General features: G+C 39.4%; 1 protein-coding gene across 2 annotated transcripts in view; it reads right to left on the reverse strand.

Annotated features, from left to right (window-relative positions):
• Positions 1–3,350: 3,350 nt before the first annotated feature.
• The window catches only part of HSD17B4 (hydroxysteroid 17-beta dehydrogenase 4), a 113,380-nt gene continuing 100,382 nt past the window's right edge, over positions 3,351–16,348 (reverse strand). For both annotated transcript variants that reach the window (XM_054031691.1, XM_054031692.1), the window contains exons 23-24: positions 5,666–5,793; positions 3,351–3,769 (exon numbers count right to left, since the gene is read on the reverse strand). In XM_054031691.1, coding sequence (XP_053887666.1) covers positions 3,680–3,769; positions 5,666–5,793 — 218 coding nt within the window. In that variant the 3' untranslated portion in view covers positions 3,351–3,679. The remainder of the gene's footprint in view (positions 3,770–5,665; positions 5,794–16,348) is intronic.

Consider the following 16,348-nt stretch of genomic DNA (forward strand, 5'->3'; position numbering starts at 1 on the left):
TGACCTACGGGCATACCCGCCGTATCGGTCTGAGTCAGTCCCCGAGACCACGGACGGTGACCTGGAAGGCCACGGTGGGGCCATGGGACGGTGCCGGTCCGGTCTTGGGGAGTAGCGCCTCCGCGACCAGGACCTGGAATGGTGCCTCGTCGACCTGGACCTGGAACGGTACCGGTGACCGCGGGACCGGGAACGGCTACGGCTGGTTGGCCTCGGGTAACGAGCCGCCGATGCTTCGCGGTGCCGACTCGTGCTCGGTTGCTGAGTCGGTGCCGGCCGTTTGTTGAAGCCCGACTGCTGCGGTGCTTCTTGCGCCGAGGGCAACCGGGAGTCCACCGAGGCGGAGCTCGACCGGGACCGGTCCTTGGAACGGTGCCGAGACGGAGACCGTGGTGGGCGCACCATCGCCGGCTTGCCTCTGCGCGGCAGCATAGGCGGGGCGCCTTCAGCGCGTGCCGGGGCCTCGACGGACAAGGCAATGAGGTCTTTAGCTGCCTCAAACGTGTCCGGAGTGGAGGGCTGTTCCACCAGTTCCTCCAGCCCTGCATCCTCGCTCGACGCGCTCATCCCGGGGCTCGACGGGCCCTTCGGCGCCGGAGCCACTACCGGGGTCCGTGATGAGGCCGTGTCGGCCTTAGGGGCACTCGAGGTCTTTACCGGTGCCGCCTTCTTGTGCGGGGAGCGACCTCGGGCCTTAGGTTGGCCCTTCACTTTTGCCGGCGAAGACGATCGGCGTCGTGCACTTCCCCGTTGGGTCGGTGCCGCGGTCTTCGAGTGACCCACCGGCGCCGGTTCCCGCACCGAAGCCGGGGCGCTCCGCACGGAGGCAGACGGTGCCGTCGAAGTGGAGGGCTGTAACGCCGTCTCCATGAGCAGCTGCTTAAGGCCAAAGTCCCTCTCTTTTTTAGTTCTGGGCTTAAAGGCCTTGCAGATTTTGCAGCGCTCCTTCTGGTGAGCCTCCCCCAGGCAACGAAGACACGAAGCGTGGGGGTCGCTCAATGGCATAGGCCTGCGGCACGTGGCACAGGCCTTAAAACCCTGGGCGTGTGGCATACCCCACCGCCCGGGGCCGGTGCTGGGGCTGAACAAACAACCCCAGCAGGAACTTTAAGTACTCTAATGAGCCGTTAACTACTGGTTAAACACTACACAACTAACTGATAACTGCTAGATAACTCTAATGTGCTAAGGGACACTCTCAGACGAGAGACAGAGTTGTTCCAACGCCGCCACGGACGGTAAGAAGGAACTGGAGGGGTCGGGTCGGCAGGGATATATATACCCTGGAGCGGGGCGCCGCTCTGGCGGGAAGGTGGGGGCCCCGCTGGCCCGACGGGAGCCGCTAAGGGAAAAAGTTTCCGACGTCCGTGCACGCGGCGCGCGCACACCTAATGTGTAATGGACGTGAACAATCACTCGAAGAAGAAAAAACCACTTCCCACACAGTGATTCAAGAGATTACTGTATATATGGGAGCAAAAAATACTTCCTGGGAATCCATTTTTTCATCTGTTTATTGCAATGAGAAAGGTCAATCGTATAATTAAAGCTGCAGCCTAATCAAAGAATTCTCTCTCTTTTCATCCAATAATGCCACTGTACCACAAAAGAAGAGCCTACCAACGTAGCAGGTAAGTTGGCCAACTCTCGCAATATTTTTGTGCGTTTGGTGTTCCCAAACTAGACTACTGAACTGAATGTGACACATTAGCTTAGACCATCTCTCAAGTTAGAAATATGGATCAGGAACACTTTTTAGATTTCTTATTCGTGGGTGTGTTGTCACAGATTCCCCTTCATCCCCATCCTAAATTATTAATGTTATGGAATACTCTGAGTCTCTTTCTGCTACTGGTTCTCTTTCCTCTACGATGCCTTCCTATCATGGTATTTTACTGTACTTCTTTCACAGAACAGAGGATAACTACCGTTAGTCTCACTGTTTTATTGATTAGCTTGGAAAAGATAGTCTAAGTATTGTATCTGGCACCTCCACAGCAACTCCAGAATGTTCTTCTGGATTCATCTCTATCCCATTTTGTAATATACCTTGCTTTCAGCAGAAAGCAGGAATTTCTCACTTAGCAACTACTTCTTGTTCTGCCATTATGCTGGTCCGCAAAAGAATGATTTCACAAAGGGGAGGTTGACTACTGTGAAGCCTTTGGTGTTGTGAGATAGACATTTTCAGCACTCAACTGCTTTTCAGCTAAAAAGCTCTCATGCAGCATTAATTATGACCATGTATCAGAGGGGTAGCCGTGTTAGTCTGAATCTGTAAAAAGCAACAGAGGGTCCTGTGGCACCTTTAAGACTAACAGAAGTATTGGAGCACAAGCTTTCGTGGGTGAATGCCCACTTCATCAGATGCAAGTTTGATTATAACCATAATCAATTATAATAATAAATTATAACCATGTAAGCTTTATCTGACCCAATCAGCAGATTGCTGTAGCTACTGAGTAAAAGTCATTGCAGAGTCAGAGAGCGAATGCAAAAGACTAAACATTTAACTTTGGTTTGTAAAGTGATTCAAAGCAAATGATATATACAGAAATTCCAAATCAATGTGAAATACTGAGCTCTCATTTCCTCCACCTAATGGCGAGATCTTGTAGCAGCAGGTATTAGTGGTATTGACAACAGTACAGAAGCATGTCTACATACTATTTAAATATGAGACATACGTCCCTGTGGTACAAGGTAACTCACTTAACCCCTTGGTTTCTACCTCTTATTGTAAGAGCAGTTGCTGAGAGGAAGGCATTATCCTCCTTATGTGTTATGATTACTATACGGTTGCAAGTCTTGATTTAACTTGCTTTGCAAGTAAATAAAAGTAACAATCTTTCAAGAACACAAAGGAAATCATTAAACAGTAGATCAACTTTCTTTCTTGCAATTCCCCTCCGGTTCAGGACCTGAACGAGGTCTTTTTCCAACACTGCATATTTAAAACATTCTATTATCTTTAACACAGCTATAAACCTTTCCAACCTGCAGCATGAACAACACCTAATTAGTTTAATAAATGGCCTGTACTGAAAGACACCGAGAATTTGCATTTAATTGGCACAATGGTAATTAATAGTAAATTTCTCTAAATGGCAGACAACCTGAATGTGGTGATGTGCTGCGAAGTTCAAAGAGCTTTCTTGTCTACAAAAGATATGCAGACTACATGTAATAAATGAAACTGACTTCAAGTTAACTGCTTCTTTAAGACGTTTACAGGAGGCCATAATAAACCACCAAATACACCAACTGCAAAAACAAAACCTTCAGATTCTTTGGCATTTTAAACATCAGACTTAAGCAGTATGAAAGGATTAAAGACAATGATGCAGGAAGGAGGTATCAAAGCATTTTAATGATTAAATTTTCTTTATAATTGATATAGAAATATGTATTTTGTAAGAACTACGCAAGTTTTATTTAAATGAAGTTACAATATGAGAAAATTATGATTCAAACTTTTACTGAGGAACAGAGAAAAAGAGAGTGTTAAACAGATTTATATCAGGTTTTTGTATCTGCAACAATCAAGGAAACATATTAGCAATAAAGTGAATCAGAACATAGACAATAAGAAATGTGCATAAAGGTTCAAGCTCTGTTTCTGAAATGACAGCCATTCCTGATCTTCTTAAGGGAACACTGAAGTAGGCCATCTAGCAGTTCAGAGTTTGGCATAGTCTTTAAGAATCATCTCCAGCTTCTGGCTCAGCATGATGTTACCTTTCACTTTTAGTTTACCAGAAAAAAATGCCTATAGGAAGCAGAGGGGAAAAAAAAATAATTTTCTTCAATTGTTTGCCTACTTCTCAAAGGTCTATTTAAAAAAAAAAAAACAAAAACAAAAACAAACTACAGTAGTAGAGTGAGGTTTACTTTAGACAAGTCCTACAGGACAAACCTCACCAGGAAATGTCCATTAGCTATGAACAGAAGACATTTTAAGCCTCATTGTATAGATCACCAAGAATCACAAACACCAAGCTTCTTGAGGAGTACAGGGATGGAGAAGGGTAGTGGTAAATGGAGAAGTGGCGGTGGTTGAGCCATTTCTGAGGGCTCAGCAACACGGGGAGCGTGCTGGTAAAAGCTGAGCTTCTCCAGTCTCCAATGTCAGAAGTTAACAACTACACAGAGACAAGGCCCCAATCCCATCTTACCAGACCCTCTTGAGTTCAGTGAGTGCTAACATCAGCCCACAGCTGCAAGTGAGGAGGATAGGAAAAGGATGACTGAACCCTACTCAAATTCACACACAGCCAGCCAGGGTCTCCATTTTTAAATGGGTTAAAATAAATAAATATCGGTCAGTTGACTTTTTTCTTAACACATTTACAATATGCAGTGGAGCACTCACTCGTGCAACCAGAATAATCAGTCTTTGAGCGTTTTCACTGAAATTCCAATATTGCATATTTTTAGTTCTACTCCTGATTTGTGACTCTTCATAGCCAGTTTAAATGTGGTTCATAATTTTTATGACATTTTAAAATGTGTTTATTTAATCAATATTGCTGTACTTTGGTTTTGCAATTTGAAGGTTATAGGAAAGCAAACAAAATTCTGGAATAGCACACTTCTCCATATTCCCATTAACGCAAAGATAAATTCAAATAAGAAATTGATGGAGCCAGTAGTCCAAAATATAAATTGCTATTGTGAACGTCTTCAGGTGGAAAGCCCCTCCTCTCCACAGAAACTCACAGGTGATACTGATGTCTAACAGCAAATATTGTGCATGAAATGCAATCACTTTAATCCTTAGAATACAGAAATGCAGATTGTCATAAACTTGTTTGTTTAGACCTTGTGCCTGTTATATATAAAGGTCACAAAATATTTGTACTGTATATTCCTACTGCTCATGCAGTATACAGGAATTATATAGTAGTGAACATTGTTAGCTCCAAATTTTAAATTCAAAGTCCTTGTTAATTTCAGTCCTGTTGACTGGGATCAAAGAAGAGCTCTCAATATATTATGATGAGCTAATTAAGAATATTCATTTATCTATGCTATAAATTGAATTATGTTAAATTTGAGATACTTAACTTGTATAACATGCGTTTTTAATTACAAATGAATAGTTTTAAGCACTTAAGGAGGAACATTTGCAGATGCTCAAATGCCAACTCCTTATTATGTCCCTTTTCTAATCTGCTCCCCTAAGTGATTTGCCTTATTTAGGAGGATTTATGCCTAATTTTAATAGATTTGTTTCTCAGTATAATGCAATAGAAATCCACACGCCCATGACAACAGTAATGGGCCTTTCTTCTTTATTACATTCTTAATGTACAAACCGTGGGTATTAATCTTGCAAGTCAGAATATTATTACATGTACAAGGTTGATATGAGTTGCTCAGCTAAGATTTGCACAGTGGTATGTGAAATCTCTCTCTCCACTTACAATAGGAAAGTGTAGTATCTCATACACCAGTGTGCGCCATTTTAGGAGTGAGCACCGTACTCTACAGCAGCACCTTTCACAGAGACTCAATATATTTCAGTCAGATTACTGGCCTACAAGACAGTCTTTTCTTCTAAATAAGCTGCACGCTAGAAATTGTGCTACTTCAAGAATGTCTCCGAGTAAACGAGTAATATTTCACAATGCCACTGAACATCTCTACTTCACAATGCCTTTACCTTTTGTGGATTAATCTTGCCTAGGACCACCTCCATGAAGTCTTGATCCGAAAGGATGAAAGTGGTGTCAGCAGAACCCTGTGCTGGCCCTTGATACACCTCACCAGAACCATTCTTTAAGTCAATAGCTGAGGAAAGGAAGTAAAGTTAGTTTAGTTTTTAAAAGAAGACAATAGTAAGAGCCATGTACTGTACTAGATTCAGATTCCAAGACCAAAAGAAACCACTGTAATCATCTAGTCTGACCGCCTTTCGAACACAGGCCATAGAACTTTCCCCAAATGAACTAGAGTATGTATTTTCAGAAAAAAAAAATCCAATCTTGATTTAAATATAGCCACCTTATTTCCAGTCGCAATTTGTCTAGCTTCATCTTCCAGCCATTGGATCATGTTATACCTTTCTCTGCTCGATTCACGAGCCCATTTTCAAATATTAGTTCCCCTATGTACTTTTGTATGTACTTTTAGACTGTGATCAAGTTATCCCTTGATGTTCTCTTTGTTAAGCTAAATAGATTGAGCAATTTGAGTCTATCATTATAAGGCATGTTTTCTAATCCTTTAAGCATTCGCTTAGCTCTTCTCTGAACCCTCTCCAGTTTATCAATATCCTTCTTGAACTGTGGGCACCAGAACTGGATACAGTATTCCAGGTTATGCTCAGCTTACCAGGTGACTTAGATTGCTCTGAATCAGTGACCTGTTCTATTGTTTACCAATCCTTTAATTTTTTTGGCATCTGCAAACTTTATCAGTGATTATTTTAGGTTTACTTGCAGGTGATTGATAAAAATATTAAATAGTGTAGGGTCAAGAACCAACCCCTGAGAGACCTCAGTGGAAACACACACACACACACACACACACACACACACAGAATGATGATTTCCTGTTTCCATTTTGAGACATATCAGTTAGCCAGATTTTAATCCATTTAATTTTTAATAAAAATGATTAATTACTATTACACGCCTAAGTCTGTGTCTAACTTTTGTGTTACCAGCCTTTTGGGAAACCTGTTTTTTAAAACCAAACTGAATGTAAAGGAAACTCAAATGACATGCCCTTCCAGTAAAAATATCTTACAATGAAAAATTGTGTTAGATGTGTGCTAAACTCGGTATTGTAAACACTCAGGAGTAAGACTGTAGCAATCAAATGATGATGGGTTTTAATTTCAAACTGCACTTCGTTAAATTATTATTAGGAAAGGATGAAAGGGGGACTTGAAAGATACATTTACTGATAAATACATACCTAGCTTACCAGCTACAAAGTGGAGTCATTTTATTCTAATGAATTAATACAAAGCTAATCATAAAAGCTCCATAATTATGCTATTCTTCTCTAATCACTACTGTTACCTGCCATGATAAACAAAGATCTACCAAGCATGAGTTGATAGGTTTGAGGCAAATAAATTATTCTGCCTGATTAATCAGTGTTTTCCTACCTCAGGCACGGAGATCTTTTGATCTTTAGGTAACAGTCAAATTTCATAGTTTGACAAAGCTTTTCAGATTTCTGCAGAATTCTGTGATCTTCACTTGGTTAAATGTCTGAGCTAGCAGATTGTATGTTTAATATTCAGACAGCAAATGACATACAGCTGTTCTCATAAAAACCTACAGTTTAGATGAGTTTAGCAGGGCAAAAATGGGCAACTGTGGTCCAGAAAGATTAATAATGTACACGTACAATACAATAAATCTTATTATTGATTAGCCACTACTCTTTTCTAGAACTTTTTGTTCTGGCCAGCCCCACCCATCAAAAGATGTGTGTGATCATGATCATACTGTCAAGTACACTTACAGTATAGTTAATTAGGAAATCAATTTTGAAAGGGAAATAAATTTTAGCAAGGGAAGAGACTAAACTGCTCCATGCCAAGAAAGCAAAACACATCTGTTTAAGGAGGAGCAGGTTGGCAGACTTTGCTCATCACTGAGCTATCTCATGTTGGAAAAATAAAACCACATCTTTCAGAAAGTTTCCAATTCAAGTCTCAAGTTTCTTTTCAAAGTGCTTCAAAAAAAGTCTAGATTCATTTTTTTTAATACATGGTTTTTAAGAGTCGCCTATAGGAAAAGAAATCGCTGATAGTTTAAAAAACACTTCATATTAATTTTCTTACACAACAATTGCAAAAAATAAATATAAACAATAACAAAGGCAATATCCACACAACTTTTTTTAAGGTTTTGCAAGGTACTGTATATTACAACTGCAGCAAGATCTTATTTTTGTAATAAAGTTCTACATATTTTTAGCATGTAGGCTTGTGCCCTTTTCATTAAAGACAGCATTATTAAAAGAAGAACAGGAGTACTTGTGGCACCTTAGAGACTAACAAATTTATTAGAGCATAAGCTTTCGTGGACTCAGCCCACTTCTTTGGATGCATATAGAATGGAACATATATTGAGGAGATATATATACACACATACAGAGAGCATAAACAGGTGGGAGTTGTCTTATTATGCTCTAATAAATTTGTTAGTCTCTAAGGTGCCACAAGTACTCCTGTTCTTCTTTTTGCGGATACAGACTAACACGGCTGCTACTCTGAAACCTAGCATTATTAAAATCTGTGTTTGCAAATTTTGACCACTTTAGAGTGTTTTCCTTGATTTAAAGAGTATCTTAAACTTTGCAAATTCTCTCTCCTTCTGTTACAGAAAGCCAAAAATTCCTCAAAGTGTCTGTAGCTTGCGAGGCCTACTTCCCCAAACAAAATGTCCTGCCAAAATAATCTACTAGAAGACACAAAGGGCAGGTACTATGTTGCCTGGTTAGAACAACATTATGACAGGATGCACTTTACCAATTCATTTTCACAGTCTGCAAATTCCCAGCCATTCCCGTTGCACTCCCAGCAGTGTAAAAATAAAATAATTGTCAAGTTGATGTTTCTGACATTTTTAATTACAGAGTTCCAGCAGTTTCACTCTCGTGGAGACTTCAACAGTTTTCATTATTGACCTGATGTTAACCCCCTACTAAGTTTCTGGAAACTGCTCCCTGAATAAACTGTATCATGTGTAGCCTCCCCCCAAAGGAGAGCTGCTTTAAAAGTCTGAGGTAAATCCAAAAGACTGTGTTTGAGGAATGGTAATATTTTTAGAAAGTGATGATTTTTTCATTTTTTTTAAACTGATCTAACATCTGCATGTCCACTCATAACTACAAGCAAATTCAAAATGTTAAGTTTGTCATTTACATTAATGCTGAGTGAGAAATGGCACATGGGACAATTACTACCTACTTGGAACATACAGTTTAGTTATCCGTGCATGTTACAACTTAAGAAACAGATCTGGTGACTATCACCAATTCTGCAGGGTAAAAAAAAAAAAAAAAAAGGTACGGGGGAATAGGGAGAAGGCTCATGCATCACAAATGAAAAAAAACCCAGCGACTCCTTGATTAAGCATCAAGATAAACTTATTTCCCTGTATATCTCCAAACACTAAGTACAAAACTAAAAAGAGGAGGAGTATCCGCAGTAGATCTTAGGCAGCTGAGTGCCAATTCGCTTCAAATTAGATGAGCAGAGTGGTCAGATTTTGTTGCCTTGGGTCAACCCTTCCCAATCGTTTGTAGACCTGCAGACAATGGTCAGATACACTTAGATCTAATATGAACATAATATGCCAGGTTAAAACCAAGTTTCATCACCATATTACAAATATATCTGATTAATAAAAAAGATTGTTTTTCATTTTCATTATTTGTACTATTTGTTTGCCTTTTGCATTTAACTCAGTTTGGATAACAAAACTAGATGGGAAACTAAGCTAGACTAGCTTCACTTTTTCTTTGTCTATGTCAATTTTACCTTTGGGTTTTTCATGAACTAGCAAAAATGCTGCAATGTTTTGGTTGCAAATGCAGCAAGGGAATGTTTCTTAAAATACTGTTGCCATTAGAATACAAGTGTAAGAAACATTAACATTTGTTTTGTGGGGCTGTACAAGCTTCCCTCACGTCTCTTTGGATCTTGGCTACAAACAGTGCAAAGTCCTTTTTGATCCACAACCTCTGCTGAAAAATTATAAGCACCATAAATAAACCAACTACTGACCACATAGGCTGTGTAGGTGGAACATACAAAATTCCAGTGAATCAGGAAATGTGGATTTCACAGGCGTTACAAGCTCCTCGGGTTATGCTGACAAAGCTTAACTTTCATACATTCTTGAATATGGTTCTGCTCATGCCCCAGAGAAGTTAAGGAAATTATGAACGCTACCAAAATAGCAAAAATAATGGAGTTTGTAAGACATAGGGCTTTTTTCTCTTAAGTCTCAAACTTGGGGAAATTAAATAGATTAAAAAAAAAAGATATGACAACTAAAAATTCTTAACTTTCTAATGTTTTTCTTTACCTTCTCAATTAATTATGAAGGGTCAGTTTATTTGTCCATAGACTTTTTCTGAACAGATCTAATGTCTTCTGCTGAGACTGGAAGTTACTTAACTGATTAGGTACATCAACTTTTCTCTTTTTTGTCAATTCTATGTTGAATAACCCATGTTTGTGTGTGTGTGTTTTAATGTGATCTTATTTTTAAAGGAAAAAAATAAACTGAACTTCAATGGCCTGAATTTAAGACCATCTATTCCACACAGCTTTGGAATTTATAGTCTACAAGCTGAATTAAAATGAATGAAGTTGTAAAGGTTATTGCTAGTTAATTAGACTGGCGCTACTAACATTGGAGTTGCCATTGAGAATTCTTGCTGCAATGAAAAATACTTGAGTCCACATGCCCCATCCACTTAACAAGAGATGCTCAAACAGAAACCTTGCCCTGCTGTGTAGTGATAAAATGCACAAGTCATTTAAATACAGAAATACAAAAAAAAAAATTGGTGCTTGTAAATTTAAGGAAGAATAAAATTATTGGCTGTCAGGACAGAATTTCAGATGATTCCTCCCAAAGCCACTGATTTCTTTCATTTTCCCCCTGACACTAGACTCAAGGACATTAGCTAGAGATGCTGGAGCCATAGTATCACCCAAGACAGCAATAAGCTGCAGGGCCCAGATGGTTTCTTGAGCTGTCAACTGCTGCAGATTGCACAACAGCACAAAGCAATGCAAAAGTGACAAGTCAAAAGATTAGAAGACAAGGCAGCACAGCTGAATAACAAATTTAATAATGGAAGGAAGCCCAGCAGGTAGGCCAGGAGAACAGTCAACATTGTCAGTGAAGGCCCGGGAGACTTAATCTGATTGTGGGCTTTGGCAACAGAAGCCTGAAGAAAAGCTAATGAAACAATCGAGACCCCAACATCATCAGTGTAAACTAAAGGCTTGTGACAAAAAGGAGAATATTTCTGTTGTCTCAGTGAAAATATGTCAACAATTTTAAATATAATTGAGACAAAAAGTATGCAATATTAATTCATAAGAACCAACTTCTAAATCAAGTTATCTCCTCATTTCATAGCCCAGTTACTGTAGCCACCTTTTTAAAAGGCAATTTTAGGATGATGCTAAAGGGTAGGCAAGGGGAATTCTTACCAAGTTATATTAAATTAGCACATTATAATTGCAAAAGCTTAACATTACTTAAATGCAGCAGGTCATCATTAAATATTTATTGTGAAAAATTCTGGGCCAAATTCAGACCTAAGGTAGTGTGTAAATGCACTGACTTCAATGGTCTTGTGCACTTTTACAGGAGATCTGAATTTGGTCAACAGTATTGAGACACAACAATTAAATCAAGTTACACCAAGGGCATTGGGATAGAAGTTGAACATTATGCTCTTTATTACATATAAAAAAAAACTGTTACAGGAACATTAGGTTGCAGGAAATGCCAGAATTAAGATTATCTATGCAACTATACTTTGGCATCTTTGTTCATATGTATTATAACAGTCTTGCCTGTCATCACATAAGGAATGCCACAAACAGGAATAGAACCAAGCTTTACTGGCTCCCAGTCCAGTTCTTAATCATGAGAACATTCTCTCTCTCTTTAAAAAAAAGGAAAGAAAACAACAAACTCTCTGCCTGCTTCACTTTCACTTTGTGAAATGAATTAGGCAAGGATCCTGTAGAACAACTGGCATATGATGATGTATTTGCAGACTATATCATAATGAATATGAACAAACAGGCAGAAGGTGGCATGCGCTATGTAACTTTTGAGTGCTTGACTTTGCTACCTTGAGCCTCTTAATTTTTAAGAAATGTAATATACCATAAAAAAAACCTCAACAAAGAAACCCCATCATGCATACCCATACTGCCTGGGTCATCAATTTTAAATATTATATTATGAACAAAAAGGATGACCTCCTGAGGTCCCTTTCAACCCTGATATTCTACGATTCTATGATCCTGACAATGCTATTGATCCATTACTAGATGGAAATGGTAAAATAATCAAGAATAATGCAGAAAAGGCAGCAGCATTCGATAAATATTTCTACTCTGTATTTTGGGGGAAACCAGATGATGTAATCTCATCCTATGGTGACAACACACTTTCCATTCCACTAGTATCTCTGAAGGGTGTTAAACAGATGCTACTAAAACTAGACATTTTTAAGTCAGCAGGATGTATGCAAGAGTTTTAAAAGAGCTGGGTGAGGAGTTTGCTAGACCATTCATGTTGATTATCGATAACTCTTGGAACACTGGGGAAGTTCCAGACAACTGGAAGAAAGCTAACTTTATGCCAATTTCTAAAAAGGGTAAACAGGATGACCCGGGTAATTATATGTCTATCAGCCTGACATTAATCCCGGGCAACATAATGCACCGGCTGATAAGGGACTCAATTAATGAAGAATTAAAGGAGGTTAATATAATTAATGCAAATCAGCATGGGTTTATGGAAAATAGATCCTGTCAAAGTCACTTGATATCTTATTTTATTCTGATTATAAATTTGGCCAATAAAGGTTTTAGTGTTGATGTAATATATTTAGACTTCTGTAAGGCATTTGACATGGTGCCACACAACATTTTGGTTAAACTAGAACAATATAAAATTAACATGGCACACATTAAATGGATTAAAAACTGCCTAGCTGATAGATCTTGTTCAGCCCTCTCAATTACTCCCTTTTGGGGAATGGTACTTCTCATCCTCCAAAAAAATAGGGGTAAAATAAAATCTGTGAAGTACACAGAATTATTAATACCAGTAATGGAGGAAGTGGGATTAGAATTAATGCTCTCCTGGTTCCCAGGCCAACATTCCTTTTCCTAGCCCAAAAGGATAGTAGCGGCTACTGCTCCTGCAGTGCCTGTTGCTCTCTGGAGTTCACAACCTGTGGATCTTGGGAGCATGTTCAGCACAGATTAAAATTTCATAGATTTTAGCAACAACCCCCTAACAAGCTCTACTAAGAATGTGTAAATAGCAATTTTTAGAAACATACTACTCAGTCAAAATTGAATAGATTTTCATGGGGATAGCAAAAGGCACATCAACTTCAGAATTAGCTCCTTGTCAAATGTTAAGTTCCTGTTGCAACTCATGGAAGCACTAGTGCTCTTCAAAGAAGTGGTTAGAAAATGTTAACATTAGCAAAATGACTGATTTTCTTTATCCCTCTCAGAAACAGCTGAACTGTTTACACTGAAACTATTACAAAATAAAAATCAATGTGAGGCACAGACCATGCATAGAAAGTTTCAGCTCAAATGGTTGAGGGGGTTTATAATGGAAGATTGTCAGCAAACTTTATTTTATGCATATACCCCAGTGCTGCCTACAATGAGTCCTGGTATTTGTGAGGTAACAAATATTGAAAATAACAGGAGTTCCTCACACAGAGTCCAGGGTGTTTTGATATCACTGCTTCTAGGGCCTGATCCAAACCCCACTGAAGTTAGACACAGTTTTTCCATTGACTTTGGTGGGCTCTGAATCAAGCCCCTAGTCCTGGTCAGCACCAGGAAGTAAGTGAAAATTAAAAACAGCAGCAAAACCTGCTAAAACATTTTCAAAACCTAAAGAAATGGCCAGATTCTCTCTGGTAGCTGGAATCACCTGGTGCAGAAGAGGTGGAGGTGATAATTAAAAGGACCAGTTATGTTCCCTTGTTAGTAAGGGGTATCTCCAACAGAGGATACAAGAACAAATTACATCCTCTTCCCACTGGCCAGGGATGGAGCAGAGAGAACATGGCCAGACCAAAGTTCTTCTTGAAATGAGGGAAAAGGTTTAGATTGGTTCTTAATTTATACAAAGCAGTGCCCCTCTTTCTGGATAGCCTATTCATGATATCGTACATTGACATTTCACACACATCAATCAGGGTGAGTTCCTCCAACACAACAGGCTGGTATGGGAGGTAAAGCCCTTGGGTAAAAAGGGCTATCCTATTACTGCCGCCTTCAATGTATGTTTGTGAGAGAGCAGGATTGGAAAGGCCACTCGCCACAAGAACACAAAGCATGGTGGTTCAGAAATTAAAAAGGGATTATAATAAATTGGTGACTTTGAATAAATTTTTAAATCATCTTCTGTCTGAGTAAGAGGGCAAAGGCCACTTAATTTTTCAGATAGAGTAATAAGAGTGAAGAATCACTAACTGTGATGGTTAACATTCTATCACTCAGCTGTACTAATTTAGCCTCAGTTTCTTATGCTCCTAATGTCCTCTGTAGTAAGACCATACATTATGGATGCCACATTGTCAATGCAGCCAAGACCCCTATACTACTTAGCACATGCGCGATATGCCTCAGGTGGCATGTGACCAGGATTCATCACTGAAGGTCCGCTGGTTGGATCATTAGCTTCCCCAACCCAGGCCGGGTACTGACAGGGAGTGTGAGGTGAATGCTGCCCAAGAGTCCTAACACACAGCATGATACAGAGGCTTCCAAGTGAAGTGATTTGCAGTTTGACACTGGCATTTTTAATAGGTATCCTTAAAGTATATGAGCATCAATACAGAAAAGCAGTGCTTTTAAATCTTAGGTTGCTATTCTGAACACATCCATGATGTGATTAACTTGAATTAACATAAGAGTACAAAAATAGGAAATTGTTGGAGATTGGAGGAGTGATCAAGAGTGACAAATACAGAATCATTAAAATGTAGCACTGGAAGGGACCTCAATAGGTCATCTAGTCAGGTCCCTTGCACTGAGGCAGAACTAAGTATTATCTAGACAATCCCTGACAGGTGTTTGTCTAACCTGTCCTTAAAAACCTCCAGTGATGGAGATTCTACATCCTCCCTAGGCAATTTGTTCCAGTGCTTAACTACCCTTACAGTTAAGACATTTTTCCTAATGTCTAACCTAAATCTCCCTTGCTGAATTTAAGCCCACTACTTCTTGTCCTGTCCTCAGTGGATAAGGAGAACAATTTATCACCTTCTTTTTTAATAGGAACCTTTCACATACTTGAAGACTTATTTCCCCAGTCTTCTCTTCTCCAGACTAAACATGCACAGTTTTTCCAATCTTTCCTCATAAGTCATTTAATCATTTTTGTTGCTCTCCTCTGGACTTTCTCCAAATTTGTCCATGTCTTCCCTGAAGTGTGGTGCCCAGCACTTTTACCTGAGGCCTTATCAGTGCTGAGTAGGTTGATTCATATTTAGTTTGTGATCCACTATAATCCCAAAACCCTTTTCTGAAATTCTCCTTCCTAGGCGGTCACTTCCCATTTTGTATTTGTGCATTTGATTATGCCTTTCTAAGTGTAGTACTTGGCATTTGTCCTTATTGAATTGCATCCTATTTATTTCAGATCATTTCCCCAATTTGATTGTTTGTAGGCAGGAGGTCCTCAAGATTGAATCTTGTAAAATCTGCCTTCCTCCTATTTTGATTTAAAGAAAGATTTTTGGCTTTTGGAGAACTTAATCTAATCTATTTAGGTACAATAGAACCCCATTTATCTGGCTCTCCATATTAACTGAATCAAGCCTGACAGCCTGAGCCCCACTGACAGGGGCTGAAGCTCTTTGTCCATTCTCTGGATTATCTGAATTTTTGATTATCTGATCTTGGCCTGGTCCCGATTAGATTGGATAAATGGTGTTCCACTGTATTTTTAATGCTTTTATCAGCATTGTTATCTCAGTGCAGCTTATTCATCTTCTCCAAGGACAGCTTGCTATGCCAGAAAGGTAAAATACAGCTGTCAAGCCACTCTGGTTCAATATTCAGCATGATGTCCTGCCCATTAGCAGCAGCCTTGTTAGTCAGAATCTCAATTGTGAAGAACTGGGAAGAGGGGAAGGGAAATTACAAAAGTGACTACACCTTTCTCCCTGTAAATCAGAGAGAAGGAACAGTTTTTCTTAAATAATTTAGAGAAAGAGCGGATTTATGGAGGGCTCTTAAAGCCTCCCAGAATTACTTTTGGATAAAAATGGTGGTATGTGATCAAAATGCAGCCCAATGACCAAACATAACCCATAAAACTCTATCAGCCTCCCTCAACTTGAGGAGGTACAGCACACAGACACTACTTGCACACAGTTTCCACTGTGCAAGCTTTCATCTTGCTCCAAGTGCCCAAGCCAATTAAGATGAAGCATTACAAGCTGAGGATTGTAAACTCAGAGTTGCACATCCACATAAAAAAAGTGAGGGAGATTACAATCTACTTAATTTTATGCAAATTATGTGTGACTGTGAGGCTTCTGGTAAACTGCCAGTGTGGCCTGGGACAAAATTTTGTAT

This window comes from Malaclemys terrapin, chromosome 6 (genome assembly GCF_027887155.1).
Source record: "Malaclemys terrapin pileata isolate rMalTer1 chromosome 6, rMalTer1.hap1, whole genome shotgun sequence".
Taxonomy (NCBI): Eukaryota; Metazoa; Chordata; order Testudines; family Emydidae; genus Malaclemys; species Malaclemys terrapin.